Genomic DNA, 24,557 nt, shown 5'->3' with positions numbered 1-24,557 from the left:
AGAATGCTCACCCTAAAAAGGTCATTCATTTAGGCCAGCTGCCCCGGTTTTATGGTTGATGACCATCAGGCAAAGAGAAGTGATCTCTTTTCCCCTAAACAGTATTTCATATTAGTGACAACAAATTTAGAATCCAAAGCAGTTATTTGTGGTCTGGAAATGTATATGAATGAAATTCACAATGTTAAATAGACTGCCTGCTAAAGTCCCCCCTAAAGAAGAACCATAATCCCATTACTTGGAGTAAGACAGACAGGAAAGTCCTTGGAGCAGATCCTTAAAGTCAGCCATTTTGAATTCCATTGAACCCAGAAGAAAGTTGCTCAGTAGTTGCTGATGTTTATTGAAGTACGTTTGGACTAACCTTTATGGCCCCAAATTGATGAGGATTACTTCCTTATGTCCTTAAAGTAATGCAAGGATTTAAGAAATGTTTCCTTTTTGTTGTCCTCTAACTTGGAAGAAAAATGACAAAAAAGCATTTCAGATGTAAAGCAAGAAGAATGGTTTAGTTTAAAAATGATATCCTCAAAAGATAGTGTTTTGTTCTAATCACGCAGCTACACAGCTCTGGGGACAGTTTAAGAATCTTTTGCTAAATGATCTAATTATGTAATTGTTTTCAGGATGAAAATATGATCAACTTCATCAAAGGTGGACTCAAAATTAGAACAAGTTACCAAATATATAAGTAAGTTAAAAATTAAGATTTATAAAAAATATTTTAACAGGGTTTGTACCTTTTTGACCACGTTCTTGTGGTTTCTAAGTGATTCTTGTACTATGTACCATTTTGTACTTCAAAGTTCTCAGTCAGTATGACTATGTTTTTTAAAATTTGGTGTTGGTAAAAGTACACTTGATTTTTGGCATACTGAGGTGTATTCAATGCCATAGGACAACACAATTTAAGTTTAAATGCAGTTTTAAAAGAAAAATAGCTGTAAAGAAAAGTACTTACATAATTTCTGATTAGATAATCTTAGTTTCTCTCTCCTAAAAACAATTTATAAGTTTAAAATGACAGGTATGTACAGGTATGTCTTTGGTCCAGACTCTAGAACATCACTGCTCCAATGAAGTTCTGCAGTGATTCAGATGTTCAATTAAAGTGGACCATAGTGTCATTCACATCTTCTATATCCTTACTGATTTTTACCTAGTTGTCCTATCCTTTACTCACAGAGTTAAAAATCTTCAGCTTTGATTCTGGAGTCATCCATTTCTCCCTTTAGTTCTGTCAGTATTTGCTTTGTATTTTTAGAACCTCTGTTATTGGGCTTATATATATTTTAATTGTTTTATCTTCCTAATGAATTAATCTTTCATCATTGTAAAATGTTCCTACATAACTCCTTATAATATTCCTTGTCTTGAAATCTGTTTTGTCTGATATTAATAAAGCTACTCATGCTTTTTTATAATTAGTATTTGCATGGCATATATTCTTTTACTTTAAACCTATCTTTGTTTTTATATTTAATTTGCATTTTTTGTAAACATGCTTAATTGGGTCTTGCTTCTTTACTCAGTGTGACAGTTAATATGTTTGCACTTGTGAGTACCATTTTGCTTTTTTCCTTTGCCTTATTTGTCGCCGCCCCCCTTATTTTTCTGCCTTCTTTTGCTTTAAATAAAAAAAAATATGTATATGTATTCCAGTGGAATCCTTCCATTGTTTTCTTTTATTTTTTTTTATTTTCTTTTTAATTTTTTTGTGGTACGTAGGCCTCTCACTGTTGCAGCCTCTCCCGTTGCGGAGCACAGGCTCCGGACGCGCAGGCCATGGCTCACGGGCCCAGCCACTCCGCGGCATGTGGGATCTTCCCAGACTGGGGCATGAACCCGTGTCCCCTGCATCGGCAGGCAGACTCTCAACCACTGCACCACCAGGGAAGCCCCCTTCCATTGTTTTCTTAGCTATAGCCCTCTTTAATTTTTTTAAATGTTTGCTCTAGTGATTATAATAGCCTTCTTAACTTATCATAGTCAACTTAGAGTTAATATTGTACCATTGCACAAGTATAAGAACTTTGCAAAAATATAGTTTCATTTACCACCTGTTGTCTTTTATACTATTCTTACAATAGTACACGTATGTATATTACACACCCCACAGAGTGGTATCTACCTTTTGCTTTAAACAATTTTATGTCATGGTCTTCACTATTAACCCATATATTTACCATTTTGGGTGTTCTTCATTCATTCCTGTCTAATTTCAGACTGAAGCATTTCTTTTAAGATTTCTTACAGTGTGTGTCTACTTTCAGCAATTCTCACTGTTTCATTTACCTGAAAACATCTTTATTTATTTATTTATTTTTTTGCGGTACGCCGGCCTCTCACTGTTGTGGCCTCTCCCGTTGCGGAGCACAGGCTCAGCGGCCATGGCTCACGGGCCCAGCCGCTCCGCGGCATGTGGGATCTTCCCGGACCAGGGCACGAACCCGTGTCCCCTGCATCGGCAGGTGGACTCTTAACCACTGCGCCACCAGGGAAGCCCCATCTTTATTTTTATTAATTTTTTTTTTGCGATACGCGAGCCTCTCACTGTTGTGGCCTCTCCCGTTGCAGAGTGCAGGCTCAGCGGCCATGGCTCACGGGCCTAGCTGTTCCACGGCATGTGGGATCTTCCTGGACCGGGGCACGAACCCGTGTCCCCTGCATCAGCAGGCGGACACTCAACCATCGCGCCACCAGGGAAGCCCACATCTTTATTTTTGAAGGCTGTTTTTGCTCAGTATGTTATTCTCGAGTTACAAGGTTTTCTTTTTCTTTTCTTCTTTTACCCCTTTAAAACTGTCAATCCATTGTATAATAACCTCTGTTGTTTCTGATCATAAGTCAGCTGTTATTTTAATTATTTTTCCCTTGTCTGTAATTTGTAATTTCTTCTGGCTGCTTTGAAGACTTGTATTTTTGATTCTTAGCACATTGACTGATGTGCTTAAGTATGGCTTTGAGAAATGTGTAGCTATTATTTCTTCAAGTATTTTTTTCTGCTCCATTCTCACTTTTCTCCTTCTGAGACCCCAGTTACATGTTAGTCACCTGATTTTGTTCAATAGGTCACTGAGCTGCTGTTCATTTAAAAAAATTGTTTTCTTCAGATTAGACATTATCTCAACATCTGGGCTGTCTTGGGGTCAGTTTCTATTGCCTGCTTTTTCTCCTAACTATATGTCATGTTTTTCTGTTATCAAGTCAATAATTTTTTGATTGTACACTAGATAGTGATACATTGTAGAGACTCTAGATTCTGTTTTCTTTCTCAGAATAGTGCTGATTCTTGCTCTGGGAAGCATTTGACTTGACTAGATTTAGAGCCCATACTCTTACTCTTTGGTAGGGGGCAGCATCTGAAATCTTGGTTCCATTACTTCTTCTGTCTTGTCTCTGCTTTCTTTGGAGTTTCCCCAGTGCTCACATAGTTCATGAATCAGCCAAGAACTTGAGTGGAGTTCTAACACTGATTTTGGTGTTTCCCTCCTATGTGGTTCTCTCCTATCTGAAAATTCCCCCATTACCTTATAGGTACTCTGGCAGATTTGAACTCTGTGCTCCTTTTGAAGCCAATAAGACTGTGGCTTTCTGTTTAAGTTCTAGGCACCCTGCACCAAGTGTACTGGGGAGTACTTCCAGGTGACTAGCCATATAAACTTAAGGTCCCTTCAAGAGTTGTTCTCTTTTTTCAAATTTCAACCCTTCTCCAGTTTCCCATTACTTTTTTTTTCAGTTTCCAGTGCCTACCAATATATTTTAAATATGTATTTTGCATTTTGTCCAGAGTTTATAATTGTTATCCGTGGGAGGGTTATCTAATATAAGCCACCCTGCCATTACTGGAAGCAGAACGAAGATTTAGTATTTTAAGTGATGCTTTTACCCAAAATGATTTCATAAAATTACATTCCATTCAAAATTCTGGAAGGGAGTGGATTTTGGGAACCTGATATATTGTTTTTACTTTTCCTCTTGAAATATTTTTTAGAAGATATAAAAGAATGTTAAAGAGTTGATTGCTTTTTCAGTCATCAAAACTTAAAAATCAAAGGAATTAAAATAGTCTTGTAATGGCATAGAAATATATATCAGTGGAATGGAACATAAGGCTTAGAAACTCTTGTGTGTATGTGTGTGTCTGTGTGCGCGCGCGCGTACGTGCGTGTGTGTGCATGCCTGTGTGCGTGCACATTATGCATGCACTTCTGTGTACACACATGTACATTTACCAGGGAATTCAAAGCATACTAAAAACCTATATATACATAAATCTCTTTAAAATCAGTGGGAACATATGGGTACTTTAATAAATGGTATTGGGAAAATTGGCTCTTCGTTTTGGAAAAAAGACTGTATAAAAGATACATTCCAGAGAGAAACAGTCAGCTCTACTGAACACCAGTCCCTCCCATCAGGAAACTTGCACAAGCCTCTTAGATAGCCTCATCCATCAGAGGGAAGACAGCAGAATCAAGAAGAACTACAATCCTGCAGCCTGTGGAACAAAAACTACATTCACAGAAAGATAGACAAGATGAAAAGGCAGAGGGCTATGTACCAGATGAAGGAACAAGATAAAACCCCAGAAAAACAACTAAATGAAGTGGAGATAGGCAGCCTTCCAGAAAAAGAATTCAGAATAATGATAGTGAAGATGATTCAGGACCTCGGAAAAAGAATAGAGACAGAGATCGAGAAGATGCAAGAAATGTTTAACAAAGACCTAGAAGAATTAAAGAACAAACAAACAGAGATGAATAATACAATAACCGAAATGAAAACTACACTAGAAGGAATCAATAGCAGAATAACTGAGGCAGAAGAACGGATAAGTGACCTGGAAGACAGAATGGTGGAATTCACTGCTGCGGAACAGAATAAAGAAAAAAGAATGAAAAGAAATGAAGACAGCCTAAGAGACCTCTGGGACAACATTAATGCAACAACATTTGCATTATAGGAGTCCCAGAAGGAGAAGAGAGAGAGAAAGGACCAGAGAAAATATTTGAAGAGATTATAGTCGAAAACTTCCCTAACGTGGAAAACGAAATAGCCACCCAAGTCCAGGAAGCACAGAGAGTCCCCTACAGGATAAACCCAAGGAGAAACACGCTGAGACATATAATAATCAAATTGGCAAAAATTAAAGACAAAGAAAAATTATTGAAAGCAGCAAGGGAAAAATGACAAATAACATACAAGGGAACTCCCATAAGGTTAACAGCTGATTTCTCAGCAGAAACTCTACAAGCCAGAAGGGAGTGACATGATATACTTAAAGTGATGAAAGGGAAGAACCTACAACCAAGATTACTCTACCCGGAAAGGATCTCATTCAGATTCAATGGAGAAGTCAAAAGCTTTACAGACAAGCAAAAGCTACAAGAATTCAGCACCACCAAACCAGCTCTACAACAAATGCTAAAGGAACTTCTCTAAGTGGGAAACACAAGAGAAGAAAAGGACCTACAAAAACAAACCCAAAACACTTAAGAAAATGGTCATAGGAACATACATATCAATAATTACCTTGAACATGAATGGATTAAATGCTCCAACCAAAAGACACAGGCTTGCTGAATGGATACAAAAACAAGACCCATATATATGCTGTCTACAAGAGACCCACTTCAGACCTAGGGACACATACAGACTGAAAGTGAGGGGATGGAAAAAGATATTCCATGCAAATGGAAATCAAAAGAAAGCTGGAGTAGCAATACTCATATCAGATAAAATAGACTTTAAAATAAAGAATGTTACAAGAGACAAGGAAGGACACTACATAATGATCAAGGGATCAATCCAGGGAGAAGATATAAGAATTATAAATATATATTCACCCAACATAGGAGCACCTCAATAGATAAGGCAATTGCTAACAGCTCTAAAAGAGGATATTGACAGTGACACAATAATAGTGGGAGACTTTAACACCTCACTTACACCAGTGGATAGATCATCCAAACAGAAAATTAATAAGGAAACATAAGCTTTAGATGACACAGTAGACCAGATAGATTTAATTGATATTTATAGGACATTCCGTCCAAAATCAGCAGATTACACTTTCTTCTCAAGTGCACATGGAACATTCTCTAGGATAGATCACATCTTGGGTCACAAATCAAGCCTCAGTAAATTTAAGAAAATGGAAATCATATCAAGCATCTTTTCTGACCACAACACTGTGAGATTAGAAATGAATAACAGCGAAAAAGAAGAAAAAAACACAAACACATGGAGGCTAAACAATACGTTACTAAACAACCAAGAGATCACTGAAGAAATCAAAGAGGAAATCAAAAAATACCTAGAGACAAATGACAATGAAAACACGACAATCCAAAACCTATGGGATGCAGCAAAAGCATTTCTAAGAGGGATGTTTATAGCTATACAGGCCTACCTCAAGAAATAAGAAAAATCTCAAATAAACAATCTAACCTTACACCTAAAGGAAGTAGAGAAAGAAGAACAAAAAAACCGCACAGTTAGCAGAAGGAAAGAAATCATGAAGATCAGAGCAGAAATAAATGAAATAGAAACAAAGAAAACAATAGCAAAGATCAATAAAAGTGAAATCTGGCTCTTTGAGATGATAAACAAAATTGATAAACTGTTAGGGAGACTTATCAAGGAAAGAGGGAGAGGACTCAAATCAATAAAATTAGCAATGAAAAAGGAGAAGTTACAACAGACACCACAGAAATACAAAGCATCCTGAGACTACTACAAGCAACTGTATGCCAATAAAATGGACAACCCGGAAGAAATGGACAAATTTTTAGAAAGGTATAACCTTCCCAGACTGAAACAGGAAGAAATAGAAAATATGAACAGACCAATCACAAATAATGAAATTGAAACTGTGATTAAAAATCTTCCAACAAACAAAAGTCCAGGACCAGGTGGCTTCACAGGTGAATTCTATCAAACATGTAGAGAAGAGCTAACACCCATCCTTCTCAAACTCTTCCAAAAAATTACAGAGGAAGGAACACTGCCAAACTCATTCTATGAGGCCACCATCACCCTGATACCAAAACCAACCAAAGATGCTACAAAAAAAGAAAATTACAGACCAATATCACTGATGAATATAGATGCAAAAATCATGAACAGAATACTAGCAAACAGAATCCATCAACACATTAAAAGGATCATACACCATGATCAAGTGGGATTTATCCCAGGGATGCAAGGATCTTCAATATATGCAAATCAATCAATGTGGTACACCATATTAACAAAGTGAAGGATGAAAACCATATGATCATCTCAATAGATGTAGAAAAAGCTTTTGACAAAATTCAACACCCATTTATGATAAAAACTCTCCAGAAAGTGGGCATAGAGGGAACCTACCTCAACATAATAAAGGCCATATATGACAAACCCACAGCAAACATCATTCTCAATGGTGAAAAACTGAAAGCATTTCCTCTAGGATCAGAAACAAGAGAAGGATGTCCACTCTCACCACCATTATTCAACATAGTTTTGAAGTCCTAGCCACGGCAATCAGAGAAGAAAAAGAAGTAAAAGGAATACAAATTGGAAAAGAAGTAAAACTCACTGTTTGCAGATGACATGATGCTATACATAGAGAATCCTAAAGATGCCACCAGAAAACTACTAGAGCTAGTCAATGAATTTGGTAAAGTTGCAGGATACAAAATTAATGCACAGAAATCTTTCATTCCTATACACTAATGATGAAAAATCTGAAAGAGAAGTTAAGGAAACACTCCCATTTACTATTGCAACAAAAAGAATAAAATGCCTAGGAATAAACCTACCTTGGGAGACAAAAACTTGTATGCAGAAAACTTAAGACGCTGATGAAAGAAATTAAAGATGATACCAACAGATGGAGAGATATATCATGTTCTTGGATTGGAAGAATCAATATTTTGAAAATGACTATACTACCCAAAGCCATCTATAGAGTCAGTGCAATCCCTATCAGATTACCAACGGCATTTTTTGTGGAACTAGAACAAAAAAATCTTAAAATTTGTATGGAGACACAAAAGACCTCAAATAGCCAAAGCAGTCTTGATGGAAAAAAAACGGAGCTTGAGGAATCAGACTCTCTGACTTCAGACTATACTACAAAGCAATAGTAATCAAAACAATATGGTACTGGCACAAAACCAGAAACATAGATCAATGGAACAAGATAGCAAGCCTAGAGATAAACCCACGCACCTATGGTCAACTAATCTATGACAAAGGATGCAAGGATATACAATGGCAAAAAGACAGTCTCTTCAATAAGTGGTGCTGGGAAAACTGGACAGCTACATGTGAAAGAATGAAATTAGAACACTCCCTAACACCATACACAAAAATAAACTCAAAATGGATTAGAGACCTAAATGTAAGACCGGACACTATAAAACTCTTAGCGGAAAACATAGGAAGAACACTCTTTGACATAAATCACAGCAAGATCTATTTTGATTCACCTCCTAGAGTAATGGAAATAAAAACAAAAATAACAAATGGGACCTAATGAAACTTTAAAACTTTTGCACAGCAAAGGAAACCATAAACAAGATGAAAAGACAACCCTCAGAATGGGAGAAAATATTTGCAAACGAATCAACGGACAAAGGATTAATCTCCAAAATATATAAACAGCTCATGCAGCTCAATATTAAAAAAACAAACAACCCAATCCCAAAATGAGCAGAAGACCTCACTTCTCCAAAGAAGACAGACAGATGGCCAAGAAGCACATGAAAAGCTGCTCAACATCACTGATTATTAGAGAAATGCAAATGAAAACTACAATGAGGTATCACCTCATACCAGTTAGAATGAGCATCATCAGAATATCTACAAACAACAAATGCTGGAGAGGGTGTGGAGAAAAGGGTACCCTCTTGCACTGTTGGTGGGAATGTAAATTAATACAACCACTATGGGGAACAGTATGGAGGTTCCTTAAAAAACTAAAAATAGAATTAGCATATGATCCAGCAATCCCACTACTGGGCATATACCCAGAGAAAACCATAATTCAAAAAGACACATGCACCCCAACGTTCATTGCAGCACTATTTACAATAGCCAGGTCATGGTAGCAACCTAAATGGCTATCAACAGACGACTGGGTAAAGAAGAAGTGGTACATATATACAATGGAATATTACTCAGCCATAGAAAGGAACGAAATTGGGTCATTTGTTGAGATGTGGATGGATCTAGAGACTGTCATACAGAGTGAAGTAAGTCTGAAAGAGAAAAACAAATATCATATATTAACGCATATATGTGGAACCTAGAAAAATGGTACAGTTGAACCAGTTTGCAGGGCAGAAATTGAGACACAGATGTAGAGAACACACATATGGACACCAAGGGGGTAAAGCGGTGGGGGGTTGGGGGGGTGGTGTGATGAATTGGGCGATTAGGATTGACATGTATACACTGATGTGTATAAAATTGATGACTAATAAGAACCTGCTGTATAAAAAAATAAATTCAAAAATTCAAAAAAATACATTCCATATAGATTTAATATTAAAATATTTTTAGAAGAGTACAAGCAAAAATATACGAAAGTCTTTTTATAGTCCTAAAGTATAAAGGCCTTTAAACTTTTGATTTATTTAAAAATTTTTCACTTTGAAATGATTCCAGAATTTTTACAAAGAATTTTCATATATTCTTCCAATATACAAATGTTAACATCTTATAGAACCACAGTATAATTATTAAAACCAGGAAATGAACATTGATATAATATTATTAACTACTTCATTGACTTTACTCAGATTTTTCTAATTGTCCCACCAGTGTCCTTATTCTGGTCCAGGATTCACTCCAGGATCCTGGATGTCACATTTAGTTGTTACGTCTCCTTAGTCAGTTTTAATCTGGAAGAGTCCCTCAGTCTTTCTTTGTCTTTCAGGACCTTGACATTTTTGAAGAATACTGGGCAAGTATTTTTTAGACCATTGCTCAAGGTGGACTTATCTAATGTTGCTTAATGATTAAATTCAGATTTCTCTATGGCAAGAATACTATAGAAGTGATGTGGTGTCCTTCTCAGTGTGTCATATGTGTAGATATATGATATCAATTTCAGAAGCCTTTTAAAGTGTGACATAAAATCAGAAACCATAGAAGACTAACTTGACCAAATAAACATTTAAATTTTCATCATGGCAAAAATATCCCGTAATAAAAAATACAAATAGATATGTGATATAAATGACTCAGGGCAAATGACAGTGTGAGAAACTCATAGGTGGGTGGGGGTCTAAACTGATTGAGTTTTTATGAAGGATGTTCTGGCAGTATATACCAAAATTAAGAATATGCATCACCTTTGATCTCAGTTCTTTTTGTAAGAATTTATCCTATGAACAGTTAGGATGGTATAAATATAGTTATAGTACTTTATATAGGAAAGTACTTGATGAAGTTATAAGAACACTCTTAGCAGCATTGTTTGTAATATGGAATATTTTGAAACAACTTGAAAACTTAAGAATAGGAATTTGGTTAAATAAATTATTCCATATAATGGAATAATATGCACTTGTTAAAGAATAAGGTAGCTTTCATGCATTTTCATGGAAAATTGTTAATAATCTATTGAAGAGTATATACTATGTGATCCCATTTGTGTTTTCTAAAGATTGCATTCTTAGTAGAGCATAAAAACAACTAGAAAATTATGTACCAGGCTGTTAACAGTGACCGTTTCTCTGTGGGATGATTGTGTAGGGACACTTAGGGTTTATCCATATTATTTGAGCATTTTGTAATAATCATGTATTATCAGCAAATAGAACATTTACACAGAAAATAACTCTGAACATAATATGCATATCCTGCCATCCTGTTGATATTTTGACATTTGAATTTTTGTGCATGTATATAAGCATATATAATTATCTTTTTATAGAGTGAAATTATATGCTTTGTGTCATTTTGAAATTTCCTTTTTCACTTCATGTCAGAAAATTTTAGGTCATTAAGTATTTTTAATTCATCATGGCTTTTAATGGCTCCATAGTATTCCACTATTTGGATATACTACATATGTATGTATAAATGTATGCATGCATGCAACTGTCTTCGTAACCAGTTTCTGGTTGTTGCCTATTTAGTTTGTTTATAAATTTTTATTATAGGTAGTAATACAGTATCTTTCCTTATAGGTCAAGTTTTGTGTGTATCCATGCTATTTCCTTAGAATAAAATTAGATTTGTTGGTTCAAAGGTATGCATGTGTGTAAGATTTCTGATATATATTGCAAAATTAATCTGAAGAATAATTGTATTGGCAAACTTTTTCTTAAAATACCAGACAGTAAGTGTTTAGAATTGTAGGACGTAAGATCTCTGTCCCAACTACTCAACTCTATGACCACAAGGTGTAAGCAGCCATAGACTATAAGTAAATGGGTGTGGCTGTGTTTCAATAGGTTGCCAACCTCTTCACTATAACTACCATTTTACCAGAAATAAATGAATGTGTCTATTTGTTCTTACCTTTGCCAGCACGGTTTTCCATTTAAAAAATTAAAATACTGGTTTTTATCACAAAAGTGGCATATTTATTTTGGAAAATAGGAAAACGTAGATGAGCAAATATTAAAATATACACACACCCCATATACTTATCACCCAGTAATTATGGCTGTTAACACCTTAGTATATATTCTTTCAGAATATTTTCTACATGTATCTAAAGATATATCTTTTTTTAAACGAAAATGAGATCACACTATATGTACTATTTTTTAACCTGCTTTTTTCAGTTAATGATCTTTACTTTTTCGTGTGAACAAGTCTTCATTTCATGTAATACTCAATCCATCTTCAAATTTTGCCTGTTGGCCCCAAATCTCTTTTACTGCTGGAATGTCAGCACCAGGATCCAACCCAAGACTGTCTTGAGCATCCAGTGTTTATGTTCATTAAATACATCTTATTCTAGAAGAGTCTCTATATTCATGAGAGCTGTTGAAAAGCCCAACCCATTTGTCCTGCAGGATATGCACAGATTTGTTTGGTGGCTTCCTTGAGTTTTCATTTAGCTTGTTCCTTGTCATAGTCAGCTCAGGCTGCCATAACAAAATATCATACACTGGATGGCATAAGCAACAGAAATTTATTTCTTCACAGTTCTGGAGGATGAAAGTCCAAGATCTGGGTACCAGCATGATCAGGTTCTGGTGAGGACTCTTCTTGGCTTGCAGACAGCCACCTTCTCACTGTGTCCTCACATGGCAATGAGAGACCTTCCTCTTATAAGGCCACCAATCTTATCAGAGGAGGACCCCACCCTTATGACCTCATTTATCCTTAATTACTTCCTAAAATCTCTGTCTTCAAATACAGTCACACTGGGCGGAGGGATTAGATCTTCAACATATCAATTTGGGGGAAATATAGTTCAGTCCATAGCATTCCTGTAGCCCCTTATATTTCCTGTAAACTGGAAATTAGATTCACGTTAGATGCATTTGGCTAGAATACATCATAAGTGAAGTTGCATGATTTATAATTGTATCACACCAGGTGATAAATAATATCTGGCTATTTCTTATTACCTTTAAAAAATATATCTGTCAGTTTGATAAGCAATTTCTGATTATTGCCAAATTTTACATCTTTGTCATTGTTTTCATCTGCATTTCTCTGATTAAGTATTTGCCTTTCGAAGATGTGAAGGGAAAGGGAAAAATGCATAGAAAATTAATCAAAGTGAGAAATCAGAAAGGTTGGCTTGGATGGAAGAGGGAAAAATAAGAGGACAGTTTCAGGCAATTGTGATCGAGCTTGCTTTCTTCTTTCAATCTTTCCTAGTTGTGAGTTTTATTTTGGTCTATTTGAAACCATGGTGATCATGCTGAAATTCGTCTTTTTGTCAGTAGCACCTCAGTTACTCAGTGGAAGGTAGGTTGCTGAAGTGTGCACAACAGCTGAGAGACTGAACATTCCTAGGAAGTCTCCTCTAACACATTGCTGGGAAACTGTGAGATCACAGTCCTGCGGTCCTTTGGCTCCTGAGTCATGCTTGCTGATATTTGAACCCTCTTTTGCTTTAAGCCCAGAAAGATTGGTCCTGATAAACAGTGTAGAAATGAGTGTGTCATTTTTCCTTAATGATGATTACCCAGTAGAGGGGTGGGATAGGGAGGGTGGGAGGGAGGCTCAAGAGGGAGGGGATATGGGGATATATGCATGCATATGGCTGACTCACTTTGTTGTACAACAGAAACTAGTACAGCATTGTGAAGCAATTATACGCCAATAAAGATGTATTAAAAAATAAAATAAAAATTGGCAAACTAAAAAAAGAAAAAAAGAGTAAACTCGGCATAGCATCATCCACTTAAAAATTCTCTAGTATTTTGGCTAATGACATTTATCTTATGGTATGTAAATGCAAAATTTGACTTAAAATTAGTTTTCAGTGTCATAGTAAACTTAGAGTATAACTGTTTTCTTCAATCCAGAGAATGTCTTTCTATCCTGCACGTAATTCAGAAGAACAAAGTTCAGCAGCAATTCTTCTATGAGTTTGAAGGTGGCGTCAAGCTTGGAATAGGGGCCTTTAATTTGGTAAGTGATCAGAAAGCAACCAGAATCTTTTGTACAAGAACCTTAGGTTTTCAGTGCCTCTGCTACTGCATTTGAACCTCACCCTGAACCACTACCTGGGTTTGGTTGGCACGTGGCTACAGTGGGATCAGTTTTCTTGTGCTGTGAACCAGTGGGGGCTTTGGCCAGAATGTGCTGTAAAGTTCTGCACATGCTCAGAATAGTTTTCGATTGTATAATAAGGGAAGCATGCAGCTCTCTGAATGGACTAGTAACATTTTTTGGTAATAAGGAGCTTGAAATTCAGTTCTATTTCCACATCAGAAATATTATTGCTATAGCAGTGGTGGCTCTGAAATTGAAAATAGGTGAGGGAACAATATAGTTTGAGGGATGATGAAGCTCTGGGGTAGATGAAGGGTTTGAGTAGGTATCTGTCCAATTGCTATATTATTTAGATATTTTGAAATTTTATTAAGGTTTGACTGGAATTGGTGAGAAAATTAAGTGGTAAAGGGAATCCCACACATAAGTGTATACACTACCTTGGCCGCTTTGTTCATGAGCCCATTGGTTGATGACAGAGGTGGCTGAGGAGAGAGGCTGGCTAGTGTCCACAAAATGAATCACCCTATCCACTTGATTATTAAAATCTTCCTCTGCTGAGGTCAGCCTTTGGTGAACATTCGCATGGGACACAAATATCTTCACATTTTTTGCCCATTCTGAGAGGTCTGTCCATATACCTCTTTCCCAGAGGTCCTTGTCATCAATTTTCCCATCATGTTCTTTCTAAAGCCCTGACCATCCAACCAAACCATTGGCAACCACCCATGAATCAGTAAATAATTGCATATGTGGCCGTTTCTCCTTCCAAGCAAAGTGAACAAACAGGGCACTGCTCAAAGTTCTGCCCTGGGAGGACTTCCCTTTATCCTACTCTTTAGGGATGTCCCAGAGAGGGGCAGTAGTGCTGTAGGTGTCTACTTCTAGGTCATACCTGCATATATGAAGAATACAACAGACTTCTGCTTTTGGTAAAGGATGCTAAAAGAAACACTTTGGAGGTGGACACTGGGGGTTATCTTCTCATCACTTTATCAATCCACATGAAAGGAGCAAGTGTTCTTTAGAGCATTCTGAAAAAGCCAGGTTTTTTGTTTTGTTTTGTTTTTAATTTTTTAGGTGTATTGTCTTAACTAAATGAAATTAAGTCACAAGTAATGATTATACTAGGTGCAGTATGTGGTGATTGAGACATGTCCCGTGGTTTAAACTTGGTTCTAATTTTTCATATTACTGAATCATTAAAACTTTAAGTTGGTTAGAGTTTAACATTTATCTACAGTTAGATGTACTAACACATAAGTACACTTGTATTTTTTTTCTTACAGATGCTGTCCCTTTTACCAGCACGGATTATCAGACTACTAGAATTTATAGGATTTTCTGGAAATAGGGTACAAAATTAATTTTTTCTTAATTTTGACAAGGAAAATAAAAGTTATCTATTGAATCTGAGGGAAATACAACATGTCCTCATAACTAGCAATTTGTTTTCAGAACAATAAAGAGGTATTGGGTCTTGATTATATTTTTCAGGAGTTAGAGATGGTTTTTCTATTGAAAGTTAAAAATTTTCATCTTTGTTATTTAAATTCTGGGATTAAAATTTATGTTTTACTAATATTGCTGCTTGCTGGATCTTTAGTACTCATGTGAAGTTAAAATATGCTTCCCTAACATTTTTGCAACCCCAGAGTTTCCTGAAAACCCAAGAAATTAGGCTAGATTTCCCTGTCTAACATTTTATGATTCGTATGGATCAAGCATAGTTGCAGTGTTTTGGTTTTCCTTGTTTTTACACGTTTCACTATAAAACTAAGCAAGGAAATTTGTTTTCCATGAGTTTTGTTTGTTATAGTTCTGTGTGGTTGTATTTGTAGTGTATAACATTTATTAATCATAACACTCAATATGCTATTACCAGAGTTGCCTTATTGCAAAAGTTGTCCCTGTTAGTCCAGAGAGCAGGTTTTGAGAAATAGATGAGAACAGGTACAAGAAGCTGTAATTTTTTTTCCCTATTTATTCCACTGTCCAGGTTCTCCATAGGTATTATGTATTTATGGTGATCCCTTCCTGATATGGTCTGTCTATTCAGACTCTGTATTTCATCGTTACCCTTCCCCTCTACTATTCCTCTTCCACCTTATTTCTTTAGTAGCTCCAACTTGCCCCTTGAATAAAGTCCAAACTATAGCATGGATTCAAGGGCCCTAGGATCTGATGCTAGCCAATGCTTCTAGCCTACTACCCATCCTTTTTGCTTCCCCAGTGTTCCTGCTAAACTGGGCAAATGGTTGTTCACCAAACAGACCCTGTGCTTTTCTGTTTCCATGCTTCTGCTGGTGTCTGTTTTGGATGTCCTCCCCAACTGGCATCCTCCCAAATAATGTCTCTTGAGAGCCTCTTCATCCATTAGGATTGAGATAAATGTCACCTATTCCACAAAGCTTTCCCTTATCTTCTCCCAACAAAGCTCAAGTATTCCTAACTTTCAGAATCATTTACTTATCTTTCTTATGGCCCTCACCATATTCCAGTAAAATTATGTGTTCATGTACTACCTTCGCTATTTGATGGAAAGATCTTTGAAGACATAGAACTGTATATATTCATACCCACCATGGCGTTTTGTACTTAGATCGTCAATATGTTTTAATAAATTAATATTTATATAAGAGAAATAAAGCATTTTCTATAAAATGAGCTCTACCTTTTTCTCTCCCTAAGATCACATGATATAAGAATTTGGGAGATTGTCTTATGCCAGTTTAAAATGTAAAATTTGTTTCTAGTTAGATACTACTGCTATTCTAAGCTCTTGAAAAATAAACCCCACCTTCATGGAGGGTGGGGATCTGTGAGCTAGCATTTTAAAGTCTCTGAATATGATGTTTCAATCATGCTCTTCCCATTCTAAAATGCCTCTAATTCCCATAGGAATTGGGCATCCTGCAGTTACGGGAAGGTGCCTTAGGAAGAAGCATGAGGTCTCCACTATGCTGCTTAACTATACTAGCTTTTCATACTTATATCTCCCTGATACTTGGTAAGGACTGGATTATATTTCACATAATTGAAAGTTGATTATCTTTCATCTGAGTAAGTAAAAATTTAGAAAAATCAGTAAGAGATCATAGTCTATATTTACCTTTTTTTTTTTGAGTAAAAGTGGAAAATTGTGACATTTCTCATAGTAACATTTGGCAGAGGGGGTGGAGGGTTTCTTTCATCAAATTCTTTTTAATCTGTTCTCAGCTAAAAAATTCTATAAAGCTTGTTTAAGGTGATCTATTTTTAGCATATTACATTTCTTTCTATAGCAGAAAATTAAATTCTTGATTAAAATAAGTTTAATATTGCTATTAAAACCAGAAATTTCAATTAGGAATTGAAGGCAACCACCTCTGCTCCTAAGAATTTGCCCTAGAGCTTTCTTAAACTAAAGACATAGAAGAGACTTGTCTTCTTTTACTTCCCAAATATTAAAATGACAAATTAACAGTTTTCATGTTTTCCATGAATAGGTCTTTGCTATATTTTAATGAAATTCGGAGAAATAGTTATAAATGTCGACCACATTTCTTGAAGACTGAGGCTTTTCCTGTTAAATTTCTAGGTACAGGAGAAGTGAATGTTGCGGAAGCAGAGAGTCTCCTTGAACCCTACCTCCAGCAGTTTCCAAATGTACGCTTAGAATTTCAAGTGTCTTTTTCAACCATCATCAATCAACTAGGGTTGACCATTGAACAGTCTGTTTCTTCCTCCGCAGGGCTCCCTCATGTTGTTTTATCATGGCCGGATAGAGCTGCTGAAAGGAAATGTGGAAGAGGTAACTTATTTGAGGGGGTCATTTAGGGGGCTGTCTATATGGTGGAGTTGCGTAGTGCACCCATTCCATATGAGCAAGTCCAGCTATATGCACTAGACAGAAATAAAGGGAAAATATGTAATTAAAAAGCCAAAAGTTAATTGTGGGATGCACTCTATGATATATAGTAGATTACTGAATATACTGTACATTTGCACATAAAGTACCTGAGGCAATTCAGCGTAGGATATAGAAATACAGTTGGGCAGTTTAAGGGGCTTTCAAAAATCTTTGACTACTATCCATCTCGGTATTACATACTGACTTTGGAATCTTGCCCCTGCATAAAGGTCACTCCACTGTACTACATGTGTGCTCCCCATCAAAGGAAATTATTCACTAATTCCCTTGAAGAAGAAGAGTAAATAGCCTTTTATATAAATATACTCATGAACAATTTTCTTCTACACAAATGGGGTCAAACATGTATTTTTCCTTGATTTGATTTTTTTCTGCTTACAATACATCTTGGATTTCTTTCCAGGTCAGTATTTCTAAATCTTCCTCATTCTTTTTGATGGCTGGGTTTCATTCAATGAGGTGGATATACTGTACTTATTAAAGTATTGATAGACATTTGGCTACTATGCATAATGCTGTTGTAAACATTATGTGTATATTTCTGTGCAAAGGTGTATTTATATAAGATCGATTCTGGTAATGAGGATTTCTAGGTCAAAGATGTTTGCATTTTGATAAATTCAGACAAATTGCCCTCCTAACCAGGCTAGTCCATTTAAACTCCTGTAAAGATATGAGAATACTTGTTTTCAGTGCTCTTTGCCAACTCTGGTCATTATTTATCTGTTTTATTTTTGCCAATGTGATGGCTGAAAAATGATAATCTAATTTTTTAATTTATCTTTTCCAGCGTAAAAATTTCTTCATATGTATATTTGTCACTCATATATCTTTTTCTCTAATTTCCTATTTATATCTTTAAACTATTTCCCACTGAGTTGTTTGTCTTTTTTTAAGGATTTTATAAAATTGCTGTATAAGGGTTGATCCTTTGCCCGTTATGCATATAACGATATCTTTTCCCAGTCTGTCCATTGCCTTTAACTTTGTTTAAGGTATATTTTACCCTCTGGAAGTTCTAAATTTATTGTCAAATCTTTTCTTAAAGGACTTCTGCATTTTACATCTTACTTAAGAAAGGAACTTTGCTACTCCCACATGATAAAGTTCCATGGCCCTCTCACAAAGTTAAATAAAGAGGCAAAATTTAACTGTATTGTTGCATGTAAGGAAAGGAATGTGTTGTCGTATTGAGTGGTTTAATGAGTGATGATTTTGCTCTTTTTGTACAAAGTGTTTTATGTATTTTTCCATTAGGTTATTATCTCCTTGTCTAATATCTGGATGATCAGCTTTATGCAATTGACTTATAGGCACAAGAGATATTTCGAAAATGCATTTCAGTTCAAGAAGAATGGAAACAGTTTCACCATCTCTGTTATTGGGAGCTGATGTGGATTTTTGTATTCCAACAAAACTGGAGGAAGGCATATTACTATTCAGATCTGCTTTGCAAAGAGAGTAAATGGTCCAAGGTGAAGTACAGTTTCATTAATGTCATCTGTTTGCTAATAGGTATACAGGATGATTTTCATTTAGGACTGTTTGTTCCATAGTATGATATTGACACTGTTTTCTCAACTTAGAGATCCATCAAAGGACGAAGTGGACATTAAGTACCTACTGTTTGTAACTACTATCCTCAGCACTACATGCTTTAAAAACCATCCAAATAGTCGTTTTCAACAAAGAGGCTTTATCTGTGAAGATGAACTGTACTTATATATAAAAAGTATTAAATATCAAGTATTGATAATTGTTTGTAGACTTTTTGATACCCTGATAACAAGGCTTTTCATAATAATCAAAATTAATTCTTTATCCATTCATCCGTTGCTGCACACTTAGGTTGCTTCCATGTCTTGGCTTTTGTAAATAATGCTGCTATTAACGTTATGATGTACATATCTTTTTGAATTAGTGTTTTCATTTTTCTTTGGATATATACCCAGGAATAGAAATGCTGGATCATATGGTAGTTCTATTTTAATTTTTTGAAGAACCTTCATTCTGTTTTCCATAGTGACTGTACCAATTTACATTCCCACCAACAGTATACTAGGGTTCCATTTTCTCCACAATCTCATCAACGTTTATTATTTGTTGTCTTTTTGATGATAACCATTCCAACAGGTGTGGCAAGTGAGGGGAAGGAGATTAAGAGGTACAAACTGCTAGCTATAAAATAAATAAAATACAGGGCTTCCCTGGTGGCGCAGTGGTTGAGAGTCCGCCTGCCGATGCAGGGGACACGGGTTTGTGCCCCGGTCCGGGAAGATCCCACATGCCGCAGAGCGGCTGGGCCTGTGAGCCATGGCTGCTGAGCCTGCGCGTCCGGAGCCTGTGCTCCCCAACGGGAGAGGCCACAACAGTGAGAGGCCCACGTACCGCAAAAAAATAAATAAATAAAAAAGAGTTCTAAAAAAATTCTGATCCATTTGTGAAAAGTTGGGAGGAATGAGATAATCTCTTTTTCATTTTGTCCATTTTCTCATCCATGAACATTACAGTTGTATAATAGGAAAATGGCCAAAATTAGGTGAAAAGTTTTGATCTCATTTGGTACATGTGATATAAGACTTCATTTCCTTTTTTTTATATATTTGATACCTCTTAAATATTATATCTGGAAGATTTGTAGGTCTTTCCTGATTTGCAAGATAGCAATGTCATGTACCTAGGATGCTCTCTGACTAGCTGCTTTTCTTTTCCTCAAGGCAACATATGTGTTCTTAAAAGCTGCAATTTTGAGTATGCTTCCAGAGGAAGATGTAGTAGCAGCTAAAGAAGATGTGGTAACTTTATTTAGGTAAGCAAGACACTATTTCTATAACAAAGATCCTGAGTGAAAAGTGGAACACACAAATACTTTCTTTTTTCCCTTAGTGCTCTTCCATGCTTCACTTTCATATTTCTTTAATTTATCTGATTGGATACAGAAACTCTTAAAAAATATATTTAACTAAGGGTCAAAATGTCATCCTTTTAGCAAGACTTTGCAGATATGCCAGTGTAATTGGGAATCTTGAGAACACATTTTTTTTGTTTTGTAATTGGGGCTTTGCTACTGCATTTTGAACACAGTTTCCTAAAATGGTATTGTTAGCTAAAGATGTTTACTGTTATAAATCAAAGGTATTTTGTGATCAGAAAAACTTAAGAATATAACACAATATAATATACCCTTAGTTTTCATTAGTGTGCCAAAGATTCTGAGAAGCTCTGCTGTGAAGTAATCTGTTTAACTTTCGTTTAGACCAGTGTCCATCCATCCATCCATTCATTCATCTGTAACCTTTATGTTGAGCACCTACTGTATGAAGACTACTGTGTTAAGTGCTGAATAAACAGGCATGGATCCTGTCCTTGTGCAGTTCATAATCTTGTAGTGGAACTAGACATCAGTGAAATAATCACCCAGTAAATGAAAAATTATAACACATGACTGATTTTTTCTCCTCCTACTTGTCTCACTATTCCTTCTTGGTATCTTTGTAAGCTCATCCTATTTCCATCTGTTAAAAGTTGATCCTTTTGATTTCAAAGGTCAGTCTTAGAACCTCAACCTTAGGAGACCTGATTCAAGCCAAATTGAAATCCCCAGTACAGACCTTGTGACTGAGCTCCAGACCCATATATCTAGCTCCCGTTTACCACCTTCACTTAGATATGTCAAAGCATTTAAAAGTCACCACATCCAGTCTTCCCTAGCAAACCTGGTGTTCTTTCCTCTCTCAGTGACTGGGACTACCAGTTAGCAAGGCAGAAACCTATAACACTTGCATCGCCAACACTACCCACTGTCCCTCCATTCCCCGGTGGGAGGAGAGGTATGGATAAGAGCACAGAGGGAATGATAGTTGAGATGAGGTCTGAAGGTGGCTTGGGAGCTGCTGGGGCAGTGGGGAGTTGTAGTGATAACAGTTTCAGACCAAGGGAACAGCATTTGAGAGGATGCTGTTGCAGGAACAGCATTTGAGAGGATGCTCTTGCAGGAAGAGCATATGAGAGGATGCTCTTGCAGGAACAGCATATGAGAGGATGCTCTTGCAGGAACAGCATATGAGAGGATGCTGTTTCAGGAACATCATATGAGAGGATGTTCTTGCAGGAAGGAGCACTGCACATTAAAAGAACTAAGACAAAGCTGATACTGGTCAGGATGTGATGCTACATTTTATATATAGGTCAAAGGAAAATGAATGTCCAGGATTGCTCAAAATATGTCTCATAGAACACAGAATTCCTTTAAAAAATAAGAGAGAGTCTCCAGCCGTACCACCCTGAGTGCGCCCGATCTTGTCTGATTTTGGAAGCTAAGCAGGCTCGGTGCTGGTTCGTACTTGGATGGGAGAGCGCCTGGGACTACTGAGTGCTGTAGGCTTAAAAAAAAAATAAGACAAAATGTGTTTTAGGGACACAGAGCTCATTGGTATCCTGAGTGGGAGTTGGTAAGGTAATAGAACAGAGGTAGAAACCAGACTGAGATTGGCTAAAGAGTGAATGAGATACAAAGAAATGAAGAGAGTTGAGCATAAATAACATCCCTGGATAACTTTGACTATGAAGTGGAAGAGATAGAGAGAGAGTTGGAGGGAGATGTATTTTCAAAGAATATCTTAATGGGAGAGATCTGAGCATTCTCAAAAACCACTGGGAAGGATCCTTTGGAGAAAGAGAAGTTAGACATATAAGCGAGAAATGGTATAAGCGAGAAATGGGATAACTGATATTTGCAAGGCTCTTGAGAATGCAAGAGGAGCTAGAATCCAAAGCACTGATGGCAGGACTGGCTTTATCTAGAGGGAGGACCAGGTCCTCTATTGTATGGGAGGGAGGAAGTCCAGAACAGGTGCGGAGGCATGCAAGCTCGTGGGTGGTAGTGTGAGATGGAGGGCTTCCTCCCTCACAGCTTCTGTTTTTCTTTATGAAGTAGGAGGCAGGGCTGTCTGTTGAGAGTGAAAGAGAAAGGAGTGGGCTGGAGGTGTGAGGAGGATGAAGAATATTGGGAATCATTGCTGTAGAGGGTGGGACAGTGAGGTGATGAGAGAAACACAGGAGGGGGAATGGGAGGCGGTGCCAGGGCTCGTTCGAGGTTGGTGTTGATGAATTTACAGTGATACCAACTTGTTCTCAGTGCAGGTGCAGGGAGGATGGATACTGAGCTTCATCCGGATGAGTGCAACGACTAGGCATTAGCAAGGGAGTCTAGGACATATGCCAGAGCATGCTGCAGTAAAGATTGCCTGCCTGGCAGTCTAAGCAGGAGGTTGGAGGGACAGGGAAAGAAAGAGACTGCTGAGCTGGGAGAAAGTTGAAAGGCAAGAGGACTTCAAAAGTCTTAGTAGAACAGCCAAGGTAGAATGAGGAGAGTGGTGTTCAAAGGGTGGTGTGCTTGAATTTGTGCTTTGAGGTCGAAAAGTCACAGGTGATGGAGTGGTCTAAGGTGTGACTGTAGGGGTGGGTGGCTGTGGTGGAAAGGAGGAGGCGACTGCTGGAGATGAGGAAGTTAAGGAACGGAGAAGCCCAACCGCGTTCTTCAAACATAATTGATGACAAACACATTTTAAAAAGTATTTATTTATTTTTGGCTGCCTTGGGTCTTCGTTGCTGTGCACGGGCTTTCTCTAGTTGCGGCGAGCGGGGGCTGCTCTTCGTTGCGGTGCGCGGGCTTCTCATTGCGGTGGCTTCTCTTGTTGCGGAGCACGAGTTCTAGGTGCACGGGCTTCAGTAGTTATGGCACATGGGCTCAGTAGTTGTGGCTCACAGGCTCTAGAGCGCAGGCTCAGTAGTTGTGGCGCATGGGCTTAGTTGCTCCGCGGCATGTGGGATATGCCTGGACCAGGGCTCGACCCCGTGTCCCCTGCATTGGCAGGCAGATGCTTAACCACTGCACCACCAGGGAAGCCCAGTGACAAACACTTTTAAGTGGAATACTATAGTGTGTGACCACATTATGAGAAATAATGGCCTGGCTGAACCCTCTGACAAATATGTCAGAACAAATTTGAAGGTATGACCTTCAAAGGACTACTTTTTCATGCTTTTAGAGAAGCTCTTTTTAGCAATAGGACCATGTATACTAATAGAATCAACGTTAGTGGAAGCCATGTAGATTAATGCCACCTCTTACTGGTAGAATGTATTGCCTCATTTCACACAAACAGCAAATGGGATGGAATATTAAGATACATTGGGATCTTTTACATCCACACTTCCTGTACTTCAAAGTAAATTTTCTCCATATCAAAATAATTTCTTTGAAATATGTAACGAATCTTATTTTCAGGAGAAAGCTTGAGGTCTGCTGCATGTGTGATAGCATCTAATTTGTTGGGATAATGAGAGGAGAGTCCCCAAAATGAATGTTCTCTTCATACAGACTCTGTGATCTTTAAATGACACGGTTTCATGTCCACCGCATGCTTCTGACCCCTTCCCTCAACTCCCACCTCACATTTCCACTGCCTCTTCCACTGATGTTAATTCACAGTAATGATGGGCATTCTGGTTTAAAAGCCATAGCCCTTTGTACACCTGAAAATAATATAATGTCATATGTCTATTACCCCTCAATTTAAAAAAATCCATATTCCCAAATTGTGCCCAGAAATAATGTAACACAAGCTTGTCTTCATACTGGAATGTTTTTTCCTCTTATTGCGTCTTTTTCTTTCAGTATAGTTGGATATTTCCCTAAATTTCTTCTTGGCAACGTGTTTGGTGCATTTGCAAAGTTATGTATAAGAAAGTGCCCTAGGAACATGTAGTCTCGTCATCCTATTCTCAATTTTATCTGCTTGTGAATTTTATAATTGGAATTTCTTAGAATTTTGAGAGAAAGGTTGTAAACATGGTATATGTTCTTAGTTGATTATTTTCAAAATCACCTATGCTTTGGAAACATTTTCTCAAATTATACATGAATTGACGGCTGTCTTTTGAGCCACATTACTTT

The 24,557-nt window shown here is 37.1% G+C and overlaps 1 protein-coding gene across 1 annotated transcript in view; it reads left to right on the top strand.

Moving 5' to 3' along the window:
- Positions 1-24,557, top strand: part of TTC39B (tetratricopeptide repeat domain 39B) — a 135,131-nt gene that overhangs the window by 92,121 nt on the left and 18,453 nt on the right. Inside the window, 8 exon segments of the mRNA XM_007465648.1 lie at positions 627-691; positions 13,497-13,602; positions 14,976-15,041; positions 16,588-16,696; positions 17,267-17,334; positions 17,420-17,479; positions 18,913-19,074; positions 20,317-20,408. Coding sequence (XP_007465710.1) covers positions 627-691; positions 13,497-13,602; positions 14,976-15,041; positions 16,588-16,696; positions 17,267-17,334; positions 17,420-17,479; positions 18,913-19,074; positions 20,317-20,408 — 728 coding nt within the window.

The sequence above is a fragment of the Lipotes vexillifer genome, unplaced genomic scaffold (assembly GCF_000442215.2).
Source record: "Lipotes vexillifer unplaced genomic scaffold, Lipotes_vexillifer_v1.1 scaffold31, whole genome shotgun sequence".
Lineage (NCBI taxonomy): Eukaryota > Metazoa > Chordata > Mammalia > Artiodactyla > Lipotidae > Lipotes > Lipotes vexillifer.
This window is presented reverse-complemented; position numbering and strand designations above follow the sequence as displayed.